Genomic DNA, 18,628 nt, shown 5'->3' with positions numbered 1-18,628 from the left:
AAAGGGACTCGCAAGGACCAGGGAGAGGGGAGAAACAAGAAAGGGGGAGCAAACTAAAAGAGCAAAGAACTAAAAGATGCAAAATATAAGAGTAAAGTACAATCAGAACTTAAAAGTAAGGTTACACTCCTGAGAGAACACTAAGGGGAAAAAAAAAAAATCAACACATAATGTAGTATTAACCATCTGAAACCATCTACAAAGCTACAGCTGAAGAAATCCGGGAACACAAGAATGGAAAGCTAGGAACAGAACTAGATGATTTTTCAAAAACAGCACTTTGAAACCTAAACTAGTATATCAGAATAGAGAAAGCATCAACAGACCAGGAGTGTTCTCACAGAGTCCTGCTAAAGAATCTGCCAAAGAGTAAAAAATGCATTCAAGGACTGCAGATGTACAAACAGTAATGAACAAATAACAACAACAAAATGGTAATTATGTGAGGTGAAGGATGTGTTGACTGATGTTAATATAGTAAACGTTTCACAATACGTGTATCAAATCGCCACACTGTACACCTTAAACTTACACAGTATTATAGGTAAATTATATCTCAAAAAAGCTTAGGGAAAGGGGGACCAGTAATGAACAACTAGCATAAGCAAGGGAATAAAAAGAAATACCTTGTTACTACTGAGATACCTGATGGAAACTCCAACTAGGTACGCACCCTGGCCTCAGAAAGAGGTGTGGACCCGAAAATGAATGTCATTAGGATCCGAGGCAGCCTGACTGGGTTCCTCCTCTCCAGTCTCTCTTTTCTAGATTTTCATCCTCATCTCTCATCTGTTCATTCTTCCACTCCTCACTCTTCCTCCACAATCTGCACAGTACGAAACCTTCTCTAATTTCCAAGAGGATAACACACTCATTTTTCTTAGTTTAATGATTTACTTGCTTCCCTTAAGTATTTGACTCACACCTCTATTAATGTATTGTATCCTATTGTTTGCAAATACAGAAACTCATTACGTTTGACTTTCTCACCCCCATGATGTGGCCCAGCGCTTAAAGGGAGGACTCATATTTACCTCCTGAATAAATGACTGCATCGTATCTAAATATATTAGGTATACTCCTAATACATTAGGTAAATTCCCAAACAGGAAATTTAGAGCACGAGCCAAACTAATCAGCGACATTTCTTAAAACTAAAAATCGAAATCCCATTCCACATCACTACCTACATAGTTCATTTCATATCATGCATTGACTCATCATTCACACACACTTACACATGGTGCTTTTTTTCTTTTTTTTCCTTGTTTTTAAGTTACTCCATCAGGGGCACCTTTGTAGCTGCATTATATCATTTCTGGAACAAGGTGGGAACATAAGTAAAATATACTGCCTTGGCAAAAAGAAAAGAAAAAGTAGGAGTGTGCCTCACATTCATTGAATATGAACATAAAATCTGAAGCTGATGGGAAAGTAGGTGTAGCCAACCCATCATTTTAATGATTCTCAAGCACAGCCCTAGAGCACTCTACCACTAAGGCTTAAGAGAAGTGGGGTTGAAGTCACTCACGCGTCAGTCCTACAGAGTGGGCGCAGGACAGTCAGCACACCCTGTGAAACCGTACCACAGTCAAGCACACCTAAGTGATTAAAGCTCCCAGTGAGGCCACAATCCAGATCCTCAATCAACCCAGAGGATAAGCTCCTGGTACCTCGTACGATGGTGATCTTTAACTTCGCTGTATATGTTTTAGTCCCATCAAACTGGGCCCATTTTTTTTTTTTTTTGCTACTCTTTTAGAAAAGCTCACACAAATTATGGTTTCCCCAAGCCTTCATTTCTTATTACCTCATCCAAGGACCAGACTAGAGATTATACTTCCAGGAAAGCCAAAGTGTACTTATTGTGTTGACGAAGACTAATAATAAGAGATGCCCTACTGAGTGAAGTAGTCAGACAGAGAAAGACAAAATATCATATGATATCGCTTAAATGTGGAATCTAAAAAAATGGTACAAATGAACCTATTTACAAAACAGAAATTGAGTCACAGATGTAGAAAACAAACTTATGATTACCAAGGGGTTAAAGGGGGAGATAAACTGGGTGACTGGGATTGACATATACACACTACTGTATATGAAAGATAACTGATAAGAACCTACTGTAGGGCTTCCCTGGTGGCGCATGGTTAAGAATCTGCTTGCCAATGCAGGGGACACGGGTTCGAGCCCTGGTCCGGGAAGATCCCACATGCCACAGAGCAACTAAGCCCGTGCACCACAACTACTGACCCTGCACTCTAGAGCCCATGAGCCAGAACTACTGAGCCCATGTGCCACAACTACTGAAGCCCGTGTGCCTAGAGCTCGTGCTCCGCAACAAGAGAAGCCACCACAGTGAGAAGCCTGTGCACCGCAACAAAGAGTAGCCCCCGCTCACCACAACTAGAGAAAGCCTGAGCACAGCAACAAAGACCCAACGCAGCCAAAATAAATAAATACGTTTATGGGGTAAAAAAATAAAAAGAACCTACTATATAGCACAGGGAACTCTATTCGGCCCTCTGTAATGACCTATATGGGAATGGAGTCTGGAAGAGAGTGGATATATGTATATGCATGGCTGATTCACTTTGCTGTACAGCAGAAACTAACACAACATTGTTGACCAACTATACTCCAATAAAAAAATTAATTAGGACTTCCCTGGTGGTGCAGTGGTTAAGAATCAGCCTGTCAGCGCAGGCGACACGGGTTCAAGCCCTAGTCCAGGAAAATCCCACATGCTGCGGAGCAACTAAGCCCGAGCACGGCCAACTACTCAGCCTGCACTCTAGAGCCCACGTGCCACACCTACTGAAGCCCGCATGCCTAGAGCCTGTGCTCCGCAACAAGAGAAGCCACCAGGATGAGAAACCCAAGCACCACAACGAAGAGTAGTCCCCGCTCGCCGCAACTAGAGAAAGCCTGCGCGCAGCAATGAAGACCCAACACAGTCAAAATCAATCAATTAATTAATTATTTTAAAAAGATGCTCCTTTAAGTACACAGAACATTATTCATGTTTAGAGTTAAAGTCCTTTATCTTCTTAATTGAAAAACCCCTGACACTCATTTAGCTGCCTCTTTTGACTATTCCACACAAACCTATCATTTTGAGAAAGCCTGGTGCAGTGGCACATGTCTATAGCCCCAGCTACTCAGGAGGCTAAGGCAGGAGGATGGCTCGAGCCAGGAGTTCCGGGCTGCAGGGTGCTATGCCGACTGGGTGTCCGCACTAAGTTCAGCATTTTTGGGGTGACCTCGTGGGAGTGGGGGACCACGAGGTTGCCTGAGGGGTGAAGCAGCCCAAGTTGGAAAGAGAGCAGGTCAAAAGAAAAATGCATTAGAATCCAGTTCTTATACAACTTCTTATCACATTTTGGATGTAGACAGATTTACAGAAAATTGGAAGGGACACTAGAGCTCTTGTAACCCACTCACTTCAGCTGTTCCAGCAAGCAGGAATCTCACCCATCTGAAATGGATGCTGTAAGAGCCTCAGCTAAAACTCATTTAGATCTGCCTTATATGCATGTCTTGCCAGGTGACAGAATCCTTGAGGGCAGGGAGATATCTTGGTTAAATTTTCCAGACCTGTCTTGATGGTCAAGACTTAAAACCTAGTAAATGGTCACTAAACTGAGCTGGATAAATGGCTTCTGCTGTGATTATTTTTATAAAATAGTGCCATTCCTCTCTCCCCTTTCTGAATTTCCCCTTTTCTCTTCATCTCAGCTCAGACTCCTCCTTACTTCCCAGGAGAGAGTAGGTTCTACCACCTCAAGGAGAAATGTGAAGAATAAAACTGTTACTCACGGGAGGACGTCAGGATGGTTACCAATGAGTCTGCTCATCGACACACAGAGCCTTTCGTGTAAGTCATGGTTGACTTGGCCCCCAGCTTTAATGGCTTCAGCATTCCTTTCCAGCAAATCCAAAAGGAGAGGGCGCAGCTGGCGGCCAACCAGCACAGTACAGTCCTTATCCAGAAGTAACTGTGCTAAGGTACTCAAGATACACTGGCGATCTTGAGGTGTCCACACCTGAGAGAAAGGCAAAACAAAATTTCTACGTAAATGATTTTCATTTCTACTGCTACAGAAGAACAGAGTCCTGGCTTAAAATCAAACTATCCCATTGCCAGACTTCACAACTGAGTTTATCTTATAAAACATGGTGGGGTTTTTTTGGCAATAGAGGATTAGTTAATTGAATGTAAACGTTGTTACAAATAAGTTTCAGTCCACTGGGGTTTGAGGTAAAAGGACTGACACCAGGATTCCATGTAAAATGCTAGATAGCTTCAGCTTCCTTGAAAAGTAATCTGTTTCAGAGTCATAACAGTTTCCAGGGAATCCAGTGTTTCCCCCAACACCTTTGTCTTGGAGGAAAACAGGAATTAAATGAGAAAAAAATAAAGTGCAGTTAGTATGCAAAACTGCCAACTCTCTTGAGGAAAGAATAAAGAAATCAGTTCCTGGAAATGAATGATGATATATCCCCATGAAGGCTTCAGGTTTTAATTAATAAACAAGATAGATCCAAAGCAGACAGCCACACTTTGATATGCAAGATGAAATAAACCACAGAATTCTAATGCCTGGGCTCAGTATGTCCATAAGCATAAAAAGAAAAACTGAAAAGTATGTAAAAGGTCTCATATTGCTTGTGTGTATGCAAGTCCGCACAACCCTTGCTGCTGGGCAATGTGACAGTGGTTTTAAATTGCCTGAGGCGTATACCCTCTGACCCAGCAAGCCCAAGGCTATGAATTTATAGCCTAAAGACTTTGACACTAAATGGTTATCTATAAGAGTACAGCTTGGGCACAACCTAAATACCATATTCAAAAATATAATAATTTTTTCCAAAGTTCCAAAGTTGTACTTGTAGGTAGTGTTAATAATTTATTCCATTTTGTTACTTACTAGTGTTTCACCATATGAGCATACCACAACTTGTTTATCCTTTCACATGTTAATAGATATTTGCACTGTTTTCAGCTAGCATCAATAAAGCTACCATCAACATTCATGTACAAGAGACTGATGGACATATGTTCATTCCTGTCTTTTTTTGGTTTTTGGCCACGCTGCACAGCATGTGGGATCTTAGTTCCCTGACCAGGGATCTAACCCGAGGGCCCTCCAGTGGAAGCACGGAGTCTTAACCACTGGACCACCAGGGAAATCCTTCATTACTATTTTTTTGTTTGTTTAGCGAAGTGTAGTTGATTTACAATGTTTCAAGGGTACAGCAAAGTGGCTCAGTTATACATATATATATACATACATATGTATATATTCTTTTTCAGATTCTTTTCCACTATAGGTTTCTTACAACATATTGAATATAGTTCTCTGTGCTATAGGGTAGGTCCTTGTTATTTATCTATTTTATATATAGTAGTGTGTATCTGTTAATCCCAAATTCCCAATTTCTCCACCACCCATATTTTCGTTACTCTTAATCTTTTTATTACCGAAGAGTGAGATTGCTGGGTCACACAATAACTGTATGCTCAACTTGATAATACACTTTGGCCATCCCGCCGCATGGCTTGCAGGATCCTAGTTACCCAATGAGCGATCAACCCGGGCCCTCGGCAGTGAAAGCACAGAGTCCTAACCACTGGACCACCAGGGAATTCCCTAAACTTTTATTTTTAACTTAAAAAAAAAAAATTTTAGGGCTTCCCTGGTGGCACAGTGGTTAAGAATCCTCCTGCCAATGCAGGGGACACAATTTCAAGCCCTTGTCTGGGAATATCCCGCATGCCATGTAGCAACTAAGCCCATGCACCACAACTACTGAGCCTGCCCTTTAGAGCTCGCGAGCCACAACTACTGAGCCCGCATGCCACAACTACTGAAGCCCGCACACCTAGAAGAGAAGCCGCCTCAATGAGAAGCCCATGCACCACAAGGAAGAGTAGCTCCCGCTCGCCGCAACTAGAGAAAGCCCGCGCACAGTAACAAAGAACCAATGCAACCAAAAATAAATAAATATAACAAATAAATAAATTTTAAGAAAATTTTCAATGTTTAACAGAAGTTGTCTTCCAGAGTATCTGCACCATTCCACATCCCCACCAGTAATATCTGAGCGCTTCAGCTGCTACATAACTTCACCAACACATAGTATTATCGGTCTTAATTTTAGCCATTCTAGTGGAGGTGGAGTGGTATATGGTATGAAGTATTTAATAGCCATTCATTTATCTTCTTTTGTGACGTATTTATTCAAATCTTTTACCCGTTTTTAAATCGGATTGCTCCTTTATTAACTATGATGGTGTTTGTAGATCCTCTATATCAGCTTGAGGAAGTTTTGCTCTATTCCTATCTTGTTTTTGTCTATTTCTTGAGTGAACTTTGGTAATTTATATTCTGTGAATGCTCCTGTCATCTAAATTGTCTAATTTATTGGCATAAAATTTTTCATATTAGTTACTTATTTTTTTATTCTTTTCAAACTCTGTAATGGTGGCCTTCTTTCATTCCTAATAGTTTGGATTTTTCCCTTTTATTCCTGGTCAATCTTTTCAAAGAATCAATTTCTGGTTTTACTGGTTTGCTATATTGTTTGTCCATTTTCTATTTCATTCGTTTCCACTGTTATCTTTATTATTTTCTTCCTTCTATTTATTTTGCGTTTAATTTGCTCTTCTTTTCCTAATTTCCTAAGGTGGAAGCTTAAGAAATATCACTAATTTCAAACCATTTTTTCCAAATATAAGAACTTAATGTTATAAATTTCCCTCTAAATGTTATGAATTTCCTTCTAATTGTTGTTGCCTGCAACCCACAAATTGTTTAAGCTATCATACAGTTTAAAATATTTTCTGATTCTCCCAGTGATTTCTTCTTTAGCCATCAGTTTCTTTTAATTTTCTTATTTAATCTCTAACATTTAGGGATTTTTCCCAGCATCATTTTGAGGGTTTTCCCCGTTAATTTAATCTCATTGGGGTAACTGAATATGCCTTGTATAATTTCAATTCTCCTAAATTTGTTGAGACTTGTTTAATGGCCCATCTTATGATCTATTTTGGTGAACGTTCCAGATGTGCAGAGTATGTATTCTGCAATTACTGGATACAGCATTCTATAAATGCCAGTTAGGTCAGGTTTGTTGATGGTGTTCAAGTCTTCTATATCCTTACTGATCTTCTGTATTTGTACTATCAGTGACCAAGGTTAGAGTGTTAAAAGTCACCAATTATAATTTTGAGTTTCTCTATTTTTCCTTTTCTGTCACTTTTTGATTCATGCATTTTGACATTCTGTTATTAGGTATACATATATTTAGGGTTTCTTTCTTAATTTTGCACTACTGACATTTGGGGCTGGATAATTTCCTTGTTGTGAAGGCTACCCTGTGCACTAGAAGGTGTTCAGCAGCATCCCTGGCCTCTACACTCTAGATGCCTATAGCACACCCCCATCACAAGTTGTGACAACCAAAAAACATCTCTAGATTTGCTCTAGAAAGCAAAATTGCCCCCAGTTGAGAACCAGACAGGGTAAGAAAAAAAAAATTTCAAAAAGAAAATGGAAATATGATGGACAGAAAATAGTTTCTTTAAAAATTTTTAAAAAAAGCAATATTTCATATACCATTTTAGAAAGCTTGGATTTTGATTCTGGAGACAGTGGGGAGCTCTTAGGCAGAATGGCAATAGATTCAGATTTGTCTTATTAATGATAATTTATATTAAGTGACCAGAATACGGATGGGAGATAATAGCTAAAGGGAACAGGGGCTTCTTTTTGAAGTAACAAGTGTTCCAAAATGGACGGTGGTGACAGCTGCATAGATGCGTGAACAGAGCGAAAACCACTGAACTGTACACTTAAATGGATGAATTATATGGTATGTGAATTACATGCCAAAGCTGTCTTTAAAAAATTCTAATTATAGCTCATATGTACTGATTACTTACTATGGGTCAGGCACTGTGGTAAACTCCTCAAATGCATTATCTAGATCTCACAACAATCTTATTTATAGCAATAATAACAGCAACCCGTTTTATAGACAACACTTACTATATTCTAGGCATCTAATCCTCATAGCAACACATAAGTAGGTAAAATTATCCCCATTTTACAAATAAGGAAACTGAAAAATAAAAAAGGGGTAAGGTCACAAAGCTAGGAGCAGAAACAGGAATCCACGTCACAGAATCTGGCTCCAGAGTCCCTGCTTTTAACTACTCTCTGTAACTATTTAGCGGCTACCATATGTAATACACATCATATCAAGAAACTGAGACTCAGGAGAGTTGAGCAACTTGTGGGAGGACCCAAAGGCAGTTAAATAAGAGAACAGAGGGACTTCCCTGGCAGTCCAGTGGTTAAGACTCCAAACTTCCACTGCAGGCAGTGCAGGTTCGATCCCTGGTCAGGGAACTAAGGTCCCGCAAACCGAGCGGCCAAAAAACAAAACAAAACAAGAAAAAGAGAGAGAATGGATTTGATCTTCAGCCGTACTTCAGCCCCAGTACCCACGCATGCTCTTAAGCACTCTGCTCTTCCTCAACATAAACAGTGATCAAAGAGGTAAGGTGTGACTCTGTGATTTATAAGAAATACAAATCGGGTCTTCGACCCTATTCCTGGCCGAGTTCCTAAAACCCCTGGAACTTCCTGTGATGAGAGAGAGAGAGAGATAAAGGTGTCTTGTTATGTTAATGCAGTGAATTGTGGAAAGCCGCTAAGATGGGAGCTGGTTGCCAGGAGAACCAATCATGTGATTAGAGTATTGGAACTTTCAGTTCCGTGCCCTCCCAGGAGGGCAGAGGGGCTAAAGATGGAGAGTTCAATCACCAACAGCCAGAGATTTAATCAACTGTGCCAATGTAAGGAAGCCTCCATAAAAACCCAAAAGAACATGGTTCAGAGAGCTTCAGGGTTGGTTGTCCTAATAAGTAAAACATTTCTCTGAGTTCTGTGAGCCACTCTAGCAAATTAATCAAACCCAAGGAAGAGGTCATTGGAACCTCCAATTTACAGCCAGTTGATCAGAAGCACAGGTGACAACTGGTGTGTATGTTGCGGGTGGGAGAAGTCTTTCAGGGCTGAGCTTTTACCCTGAAGAATATGATGCTTTCTGCAGATAAACAGTGTCAGAACTGAGTTAACTATAGGACACCAGCTGGTGTCTGAGACTTGCCTGGTGGTGGTGGAAAGAACACCCCCACGGTGCAATTAAGAGTCAGAACTGTAGGATGGTAGTGATAGTAGGGAGGAAGCAAAAGGAACAGATCCAATACTGAGTAAGGAAACTCAGGAGGACTTGGCTATATGTGACAGAAAAGGAGTGAAAAGGGACTGGATAGAGATACAGTGGTGTCACCAGCTGAGATAAAGAAAAAAAAAGGAAGCACAATCCTAAAAAATTCTTACTTCAGATCCCAAACTCCATGAGAAGTAATGTTTCAAAAACTTTGCTGGGACTTCCCTGGCTGTAGAGTGGTTAGGACTCCGTGCTTTCACTGCAGAGGGCCTGGGTTCAATCCCCGGCTGGAGAACTAAGATCCCACAAGCTGCATGGCTTGGGGAAAAAAAAAAAAAAGCCTTTGCTTTCCAGTAAAAATTATTTTGCTTCCCAAAATAGGAGAAAAATAGAATGACAACACAATCAACTCTTCTCTGAGCGAAAGGCTTGAAACTATTACTGAAAATGGAAAGGAACAAACCTGAAAAACATCTCTCAGATTGGATAGAATCTGAGAGAGAACGTGAGACAAATAAAGGGGAAGCACAGGTGTCCCAATCTCCTTAATTCAACTAAACTTTCAAGTAGCTTTTAAGTTCCTTAGCACTATTATATAGTCTCAGAATCTACCTGAGTGGTTCACACTTCAAAATATCAGATTCTCTTAAAAACGGCTACAAACCATTTTTCTCATTTTACTCCCAATACATAAGCACCAATTTTATATCCAATTACAGTGGAGAATCATAAATAAATCCCCTATTGTCCACGGTCCATGAGCCCCAGCTTCAGAACCTCTGTTCTAAAATGCAAGCCCACTTACAGAAAAATACTTCTAGCCACAATACGTAATTCATGAGCCTGTCACCACAAGCTCAGCTCATATAAACTGATCATCTCTTTCCTTGGTCCAGCCCACCAAAAATCTGTTTTCTTTCCTAGACCTCTCCATTTATGTTAGTGATTCCCTTCCCTGGGGGAATCACAAGCCAGATAACCCCAGGCATATCTTCCACTGCTCCCTCCCCTTTGCTATACACGTTCATTTGTTGTCACCAAACAGAAATGCCTCTCATGTTAGTTCCCAGCTACTCCAGACACAAAATACCGCTGTTGTTTCCTAAGCAATAGGATATATACGGTCTACATACTGGAATTCGAAAAAAAATTTTTTCTACTCTCAAGAACCTAACAGGACTTCCCTGGTGGCGCAGTGGTTAAGAATCCGCCTGCCAATGCAAGGGACACGGGTTTGAGCCCTGGTCCAGGAAGATCCCACATGCCGCGGAGCAACTAAGCCCGTGCGCCACAACTACTGAGCCTGAGCTCTGGAGCCCGCGAGCCATAACTACTGAGCCCACGTGCCACAACTACTGAAGCCCGTGCTCCGCAACGAGAAGCCACCACAATAAGAAGCTCGCGCACCGCAACGAAGAATATCCCCCGCTCGCCGCAACTAGAGAAAGCCCACGCACAGCAACGAAGACCCAACGCAGCCAAAAATAAATAAATTAATTTTAAAAAAGAAGCTAACAGATATTGGGGGGGGGGGAGCACAAAACACAAAGTTAAAATGCCAAATGAAAAAACTCAAGACAGCTGGTGGTAAACGAGAGATCGCTCTTAAAAGGCCAGAGCACCCATTTCCCTGAAAACCAATTCATAATTCCATGGCTTAGAAATTATGCACTCAATGTCTCGCTTTGTCCATCAGTTGTTTTCTGTGTTTATGAAGTCTCTAAAGATAGACGCTAAATTCCCTGTGGGCAGAGACCTTAACGAATTTATGTCTCCTCAAAGTGCCACACTGTGTGCTAGGCAGAGCAGGAACACAATCAATGCTTGTCAGTGGGCCGAAAAGTTGGGACTGGGCAGACAAGAAACATTCACCCAAGCTAACAGGGGTAGCTGGACTCGGCACACTTAGATAATACACATGTCAAAAGGGCAGACACGCAACCTCAGTTACAGAAAAACCACCCACATTTCTCTCCGAAGGCCACGTCTCGCACGCAGTCAAGGCGCTGCAAGGGGGTAAGTCGGTGGAGAGGGGAAGGCAAGGCTCTCCCCCCGAGAAAAACAAAAGGCTCCTTCCTGGCTCCTCAAAGGCGCGAGGACGCCTCCGCCACGGGCCAGCCCTGGGGAGTGGGCCAGAGTGACAAGACGCCGTTTTCCTGTCCCCTGCGTCTCCGCGCAGGGCCATGGGGCACGCGCCAGGGGGTGGCGGGGGCGGCCGGGCGCCTTCCCTCTCGCTCCTTCTCTTACCTGCTTGACCAAGAACCTGCCCAGCTCGCTGCGGCTCTTCTCGTTCTTGGCAGCGATTAACCGCAGAGGCGCGGCCGCCACCTCCAGCAAGAGGTGCTCCATGACCGCGGGCCCTCAGCCCCAGACGGCCACCGACGCTCCCTGCTTCGCGCTCAGAGCCCCCAAGCCGCTGAGGTCCCCGCGCCGGAGCTGCCACCAACTACGCCCCCAGAGAAAACAACCGCCGCTTCTCCGCGGACACCCTGAGAGAAGCAGCACACGTGGGGGGAGCACGCGGCGCACTGCGTCACCAGCCTGCGACGGCGCCGGCTTGCGACGCAGGCCCCGCCCCCTCGGCACCGGAAACGCGGGCGTCCCTATCCGGTCAACTCCCGCTGGGGAATCCGAGCAGAAATGGCTTTTAGAGCCGAGGCGAAGGATCGCTGTGATGGGAGGTCCGGAGACGACGAGTGGTGGGATAGCGAGACAGAAGATTCCGCCATGCGGGAGAAGCTAGGGAGCCTGTAGGGCTGTGGGATCCTCCTGCCTCCTAATGCCTCAACAGGCGAAAAGATCAGATAGGAATGAAAAGCAGATTCGCCCCTTCTGACCCAGCAATTCCCTTTTTAGACCTGTGGCCTGTGGAAATTCACACCCAAGTGTAACAAGCATAGCCCTGGCAGCATTCTTTTTTTTTTTTTTTTAATTTTTGGCAGCGTTGGGTCCGCGTTGCTGTGTGCGGGCTTTCTCTAATTGTGGCGAGCGGGGCTACTCTTCGTTGCTGTGCGCGGGCTTCTCATTACGATGGTCTCTCTCGTTGCGGAGCACGGGCTCTAGGCGCGCGGGCTTTAGTAGCTGTGGCTCGTGGGCTCTAGAGAGCAGGCTCAGTAGTTGTGGTGCACAGGCTTAGTTGCTCCAGCGGCATGTGGGATCTTCCTGGACCAGGGCTCGAACCCGTGTCCCCTGCATTGGCAGGCGGATTCTTAGCCACTGCGCCACCCCGGAAGTCCCTTGCAGTTTTCTTAATATAAATATTGGATATAAATGTTAAGATGGGTGATAAAATAAATTTTCACGTATTGACGTATATGAAAGTCATTCTTGGCTTATACATGAGTTAACTTGAATTTAATGCTAACTAAAATAGCCTGTTTATGGCCTATCAGACATAAATTGTATATCTGCTCTAATTATTAAAAGAGCACACTGACCATAAGTAAAGAATGTCCATGTTAAATATAAAGATTAAATGTCTCTCTTCCTGGGATGCTAATGCTAATACTCCTTTGATGATAAGACTTCCTTTACAGGTGCCAAGGCCATGCTGGCTTGCTGTGTACTTGCTGATCTGTGTGTGTGTTTTTTAAAACCTTGAAGGAATGTAACCTTGTCTTGTTTAATGTTCTTTGTTCTGACAAGATATAAAACTGTGCCGGAAACCATGCTTCTCTGGAGCAGCTTCTCAGAGTAATCTGGGAAGCTGGCTTCCAGGCTAGTCCTTAGTTTGGCTCAAATAAAACTCTTTTCTATTCTTATTATAGATTATTATTTTCATTGACATGGGAATGAAATAAAGTATGTAAGGTATAGAATAGTCTTTAGGCACTGTGAAGAGGGGAGTAGAAGAGTACATAAAAATTAACAGTACATTTACGTCAAGTTCATAAACAAGCCAAAATAATGACAAAGTCAGACTAGTGGTTGCTTTTGGGGGGTATTGCCTGCAAAGGGCCTAAGGGAACCTCCTAGGGAGATGGAAATGTTTCATTATCTTCCCCTGGGTTGTGGTTACTCTGGTAGATACAAAAGAGAAAAAAAATCAACTGTACATTTAAGATTTGTGCACTTTTGTAAATTCTACTTCTAACAAGTGTTTTAAAAGGGAGTAGATATTTCTTTACTGACATGGGTAGATCTCCAAAGGAAGTTTAAACCTTTTAAAAATGTATTTCAATTTGAATTTTTGTCCAGGATTTGAATGTTTGCTCCTTGGGGAACTCAAACTCAACAGCAGAAGTTTCAGAACAAGTGAACTATGAAAATGGGACAGAATACATTTCCAAATAAATAATATTTTTAAATTTCCAAGAAGAGGCACTTCCCTGGTGGCACAGTGGTTGGGAATCCGCCTGCCAATGCAGGGGACACGGGTTCGAGCCCTGGTCCAGGAAGATCCCACATGCCGCAGAGCAACTAAGCCCGTGCGCCACAACTACTGAGCCTGTGCTCTAGATCCCGCGAGCCACAGCTACTGAAGCCTGTGTGCCTAGAGCCCGTGCTCCGCAACAAGAGAAACCACCGCATTGAGAAGCCCACACACACAACGAAGAGTAGCCCCTGCTCACCGCAACTAGAGAAAGCCCACGCACAGCGACGAAGACCCAACACAGCCAAAAATAAATAAATAAATAAATAATTTTAAAAAATTCCAAGAAAATTGAGAGGGTTCCCTGAGAGTTCATAGCACAATAGATGAAAAATTACCCACACTTGTGGAGTGACTCAATTTTTTCCCTGGGTATCTCCCATGTATACCTGAAGTATACATGTTAATTAACATGTTTGTTTTTCTCTTGTTAATCTTTTATTACAGGGCTCTCGGCCAAGGACTCAGAAGGATAGAGGAAAATTATTTTTCCTCCCCTATATACCCTTTCTCAGGAATATGTTGAAAAAGGTGCTCCTCTGTATGAGGGCATAAACCAAGAAAGAGGAAGATATGGGATCTAGGAAGTGAGAGATTCAACAAAGAAAGAAAAATGTGAAAAGAATACTTAGGATGACTGTTAAGAGAAATCCCAAGACTTCTATTGGGCAGCAGCAGGAAAATCAACAGCTCTAAAGTAATTGAACTGATAGATCAGGTCAGTGGTTGCCTGGATATAGGAGTGGAAGAAGGATTGACTACAAACAGCTGAGAGGCAACATTTTGGGGTGATGGAAATGTCTAACATTGGATTGTGGTGATGGTGGCACAACTCTATAAATTTACTAAAATCGTTGAATTGCACACTTCCAATGGGTGAATTATGCCTCAAGAAAGCTCTAAAAGTAATGCTAATGAGAATCAACAAGGATAAGAAGTGTAGGTATCGATGAAACAAGACTGGCAATATATTGATAATTATTGAAACTGGATGTCGGGGTAGTGGGAGTCCATAGACTTGCCTCTCTACTACTGTATATGTTTGGAAATTTCAATAATAAAAGGTAATATATATTTTTAAAAGACTACTAGGGTCATGTCAAAAGGACTCAGGTACAAAAGGGTAGCAGAATATGTCACCCCCAAAACATGCCACTTTGGCAGGAAGGATTTCAAGACATGCCACCCCAAAATATGCCACTTTGGCATACTATTTTGAGCTAAAGGTACTCTGGACACAACAGATGCAGATGTTTCCACCTAAAAACAGGCCATCAAATTTCCCATGAGAAATGTGCCCTCCCTGAACCAGCAATAAAAGAACATCATTGTCACCTGACACTGGTAATCAACATTCAAATGGGTTTGTAGAAACAAACTTACTGAAACAATCCTTATCTTCCCTATATCTCCTAGTCTCTTTCCTACAACTTACTGCCCCTAGCCCAAACCCCTTTTGTCGTGTAATTTCTTCACAAATTTATTGCTTCTTTGTCTAAAAGGTATATAAGCTTTCTTGAACTGAAGGCAATTGAGAGAAACAGATACAGGCATACCTTGGAGACACTGCAGGTTTGCTTCCAGATCACCACAATAAAGCAAACATCAAAATTAAGTGAGTCACATAATTTTTTTGGTTTCCCAGTGCATTTAAAAGTATGTTTGCATTATACTATAGTCTATTAAGTGTGCTATTAATAACATATCTAAAAAATTACATACCTTAATTTAAAAATACTTTATTGCCAAAAACTGCTAACCATCATCTGAGCCTTCAAGTCGTAATATTTTTGCAATAGTAACATCAAAGATCACTGATCGCAGGTATCCATAATATAGTAACAATATAGTAATAATGAAATAGTTTGAAATGTTGTGAGAATTACCAAAATGTGACGCAGGGACACTAAGTGAGCAAATGCTGTTGGAAAAATGGTGCTCATAGACTTGTTCAATGCAGGGTTGCCACAAACCTTTAATTTGTAAAAATCACAGTATCTGTGAAATACAATAAAGCGAAGCACAATAAAAGAAGGTATGCCTATACAAAAGCTCTCTGCCCTCCCCCTATTTGCCATTAATTCATAAAAGTGTCCCCTCTTCTACCTCTACCAGGAAAGACAGAAGCTAATCACTAGATAACACTTTAGACCCTTATCAGCCCGGAGACAGCATCAGAGGAAACTATTACAAACCTTACTAAAACTGCACTGTTGGTGGAAATGTAAACTGATACAGCCACTATGGAGAACAATATGGCGGTTCCTTGAAAAACTAAATATAGAACTACCAGGACTTCCCTGGTGGTGCAGTGGTTAAGAATCCGCCTGCCAATGCAGAGGACACGGGTTCAAGCCCTGGTCCGGGAAGATCCCACGTGCCGTCGAGCAACTAAGCCTGTGTGCCACAATGACTGAGCCTGCACTCTAGAGCCCGCGAGCCACAACTGCTGAAGCGCACATGCGTAGAGCCCGTGCTCCGCAACAAGAGAAGCCAACGCAGTGAGAAGCCCACGCACCGCAACAGAGAGTAGCCCCCACTCAGCACAACGAGAAAGCCTGCGCGCAGCAACAACAAAGACCCAATGCAGCCAAAAATAAAAAATAAAATAAATTTTTTAAAAAGTTAAGAAAAAAATTACTGGCACCTCATTAGGATATCATTAGAAGTATTATGTTAAGTTCAGAGAGTGCTGAACCAGCATCTAAAGACCTGAGTCATTAAGGTTGCACTTTTTTCCATTAACTCGCTGTGACCTGGGTTAAATGACTTAACCTTCCTAGGCCTTGGTTTTTCTCTAAAAGTTCTGATTCTGTGTCTATCTCCCAGGGTGAATAAAAACTCTGGAACACAGGATCTGCCTTATTCATCTTTGTATCTCAACTTCCTTTGTCCCACATATAATAGGCAATTAATAAATAGTCAATCCTTCCAGGTATTTAGGTGACTGAGAAAACTGGGAGCAATTTACTTAATTAAATCACTTATGTGAATTATAAAATAAATATATTTGTTTAGAAACTGATATACTATCTGATTTCCCTATCTACTTATAAACTGTGTAGGAACAAATGCAAATTAAGAGGCTTATTCTCCCTGTTGAAAAATAAGGGAAGAAACTCCTCCTCTCCCCGCATTCACCCCTCCCTTTTCGTTTTTTTTTTTTTTTTTTTTTTTTTTGGCTGTGGTTCGGCTTGTGGGATCTTAGTTCCCCGACCAGGGATCAAACCCATGCCTCCTGCAGTGGAAGTGCGGAGTCTTAACCACTGGACCGCCAGGGAAGTCCCACCCCTCCCTTTTCTTTCAGAATTTCTTTCACTCTCCTTTTCAAATATATGTAAGTCTTTTAAAATAAGCTTCTTGCCAGTTTCACAAATGAGGAATTTTTCCTCAAGGACCTGGGAGCCATTTCTTTAGAATTAAATCATCAATAAGGAAGGTAATGCCCAATGGCCACTTTCAATAGCCCACTGAAAGCTAGGAACTTTTTCCCCAGAACAATGTACCAATTCGTAATTTTTTGCAAACAATTTCAGAGTGTTCCATTATTCAGGTTCACCCATAAGCAGTTGCTCTTGCACATATCCCCCATCATACTGTGAACACTTCTTTACTTTCTGGTACAGCAAGGTATTTCAGGATCATCTTTTCTCCCTCTTGCCCGACTCCTGGATCATCCATATTTCTAAAGAGTTTTTACTGAGGAATAGTATTTAGAGACCAAGATCTGTATGGTATGAGTGCTCATTGTTATTGCTGCGTCACTTCTTCTAGGCCCTTTCAGAGAAGAGAGAAAGTAAATATGAATATATATAATATACACATGTATATAGACATACATATTCAAATCATAAGTTCATAATGATATCTCTAATCCAACCCCAAAACACAGGATCCCTCCTTGTCTTCCTCCTTTCCATATTTGTATCATCCTTTTTCCATAGTGAGAACTCTGTTTCCCACAATAATCAATGTATTTCTCAGCTTTACAATATACACAGTATAATTTCAGAATTGCTACCATCATACCACTGTAAACAGCAAACTTACTAAATGGAGATTACAATTTGTTTGCAGGATTTTAAAATTTGTTTGTTTCTTTGCTTTTTTGTTTTAAACTAAAGATATATAGTCCAAGTACTGTGTTCCAAGTTTCCCTGGATTAGATCTTTTTTTTTTTCCTGTTCTAGGTGGATATATTACTTTGAAATGCAGATAAGTTCACCATATTCATAGGCCTTTGATTTTAAGTTGAAAAGTAAGAGAAGTTGACCAATGTTGTTAAAAGTATTAGAATGTTTGAGAGAACTTGAGGATTCCTACATGTTTAGGTACTGATGTAATAGGGAAGAACCTTTTGTATTCTATTACAAGTTAATCACTAAAGGGCTGTTGCCTATAAGCTTAAATTATACATAATGGCCCATCTCTGGGAACCCTGCTTCCCAGGTAATGAGCGTTAAGCTAGAATACCTTTGTTTCCATCACAGGAAACATCCTGACCAGGCCCACCTGTGAATGACTGCAGAGAGGAAGAAATTAACACATTCCCTCCCGAGGCTGATGGGAACTAGATGTTTGACTTTGCTGCCTCCCCTTCTAGTATAAAAGGAGCCTGAATTCTAACTCAGGCAAGATGGTTCTTTGGGGCACGAGCCCACCTTCTTCTCAGTCTGTTGGCTTTCTGAATAAAGTTGTTATTCCTTGTCCCAACAACTCATCTCTCAATTATTGGCCTGTCGTGTGGTGAGCAGTATGAGCTTAGACTCGGTAACACTCAGGAATGTTTTACTTGTCAGGGATTTTGTGTTTGTCCTACAAGTATGAAGTGTTTAAAAAACAGATCAAATGCATTACATTTATAAATGGAGTTTAAAATATTGAAGGGAATTTAATTACTATACTCTATAAATGGGAGTGATTATTAATTTAAGTTCCTCAAACATTAAAGTCCTCCAGGCCTTCCCCGGTGGCTCAGTGCTTAAGAATCCGCCTGCCAATGCAGGGGAC

The 18,628-nt window shown here is 41.7% G+C and overlaps 1 protein-coding gene across 1 annotated transcript in view; it reads right to left on the bottom strand.

The window, feature by feature from the left end:
* The window catches only part of MDN1 (midasin AAA ATPase 1), a 154,869-nt gene extending 143,274 nt beyond the window's left edge, over window positions 1-11,595 (bottom strand). Inside the window, exons 1-2 of the mRNA XM_060168184.1 lie at window positions 11,494-11,595; window positions 3,823-4,049 (exon numbers count right to left, since the gene is read on the bottom strand). Coding sequence (XP_060024167.1) covers window positions 3,823-4,049; window positions 11,494-11,595 — 329 coding nt within the window. The remainder of the gene's footprint in view (window positions 1-3,822; window positions 4,050-11,493) is intronic.
* Between the last annotated feature and the right edge of the window lie 7,033 nt (window positions 11,596-18,628).

Source organism: Lagenorhynchus albirostris, chromosome 12, assembly GCF_949774975.1.
Source record: "Lagenorhynchus albirostris chromosome 12, mLagAlb1.1, whole genome shotgun sequence".
In the NCBI taxonomy this organism is placed as follows: Eukaryota; Metazoa; Chordata; class Mammalia; order Artiodactyla; family Delphinidae; genus Lagenorhynchus; species Lagenorhynchus albirostris.
This window is presented reverse-complemented; position numbering and strand designations above follow the sequence as displayed.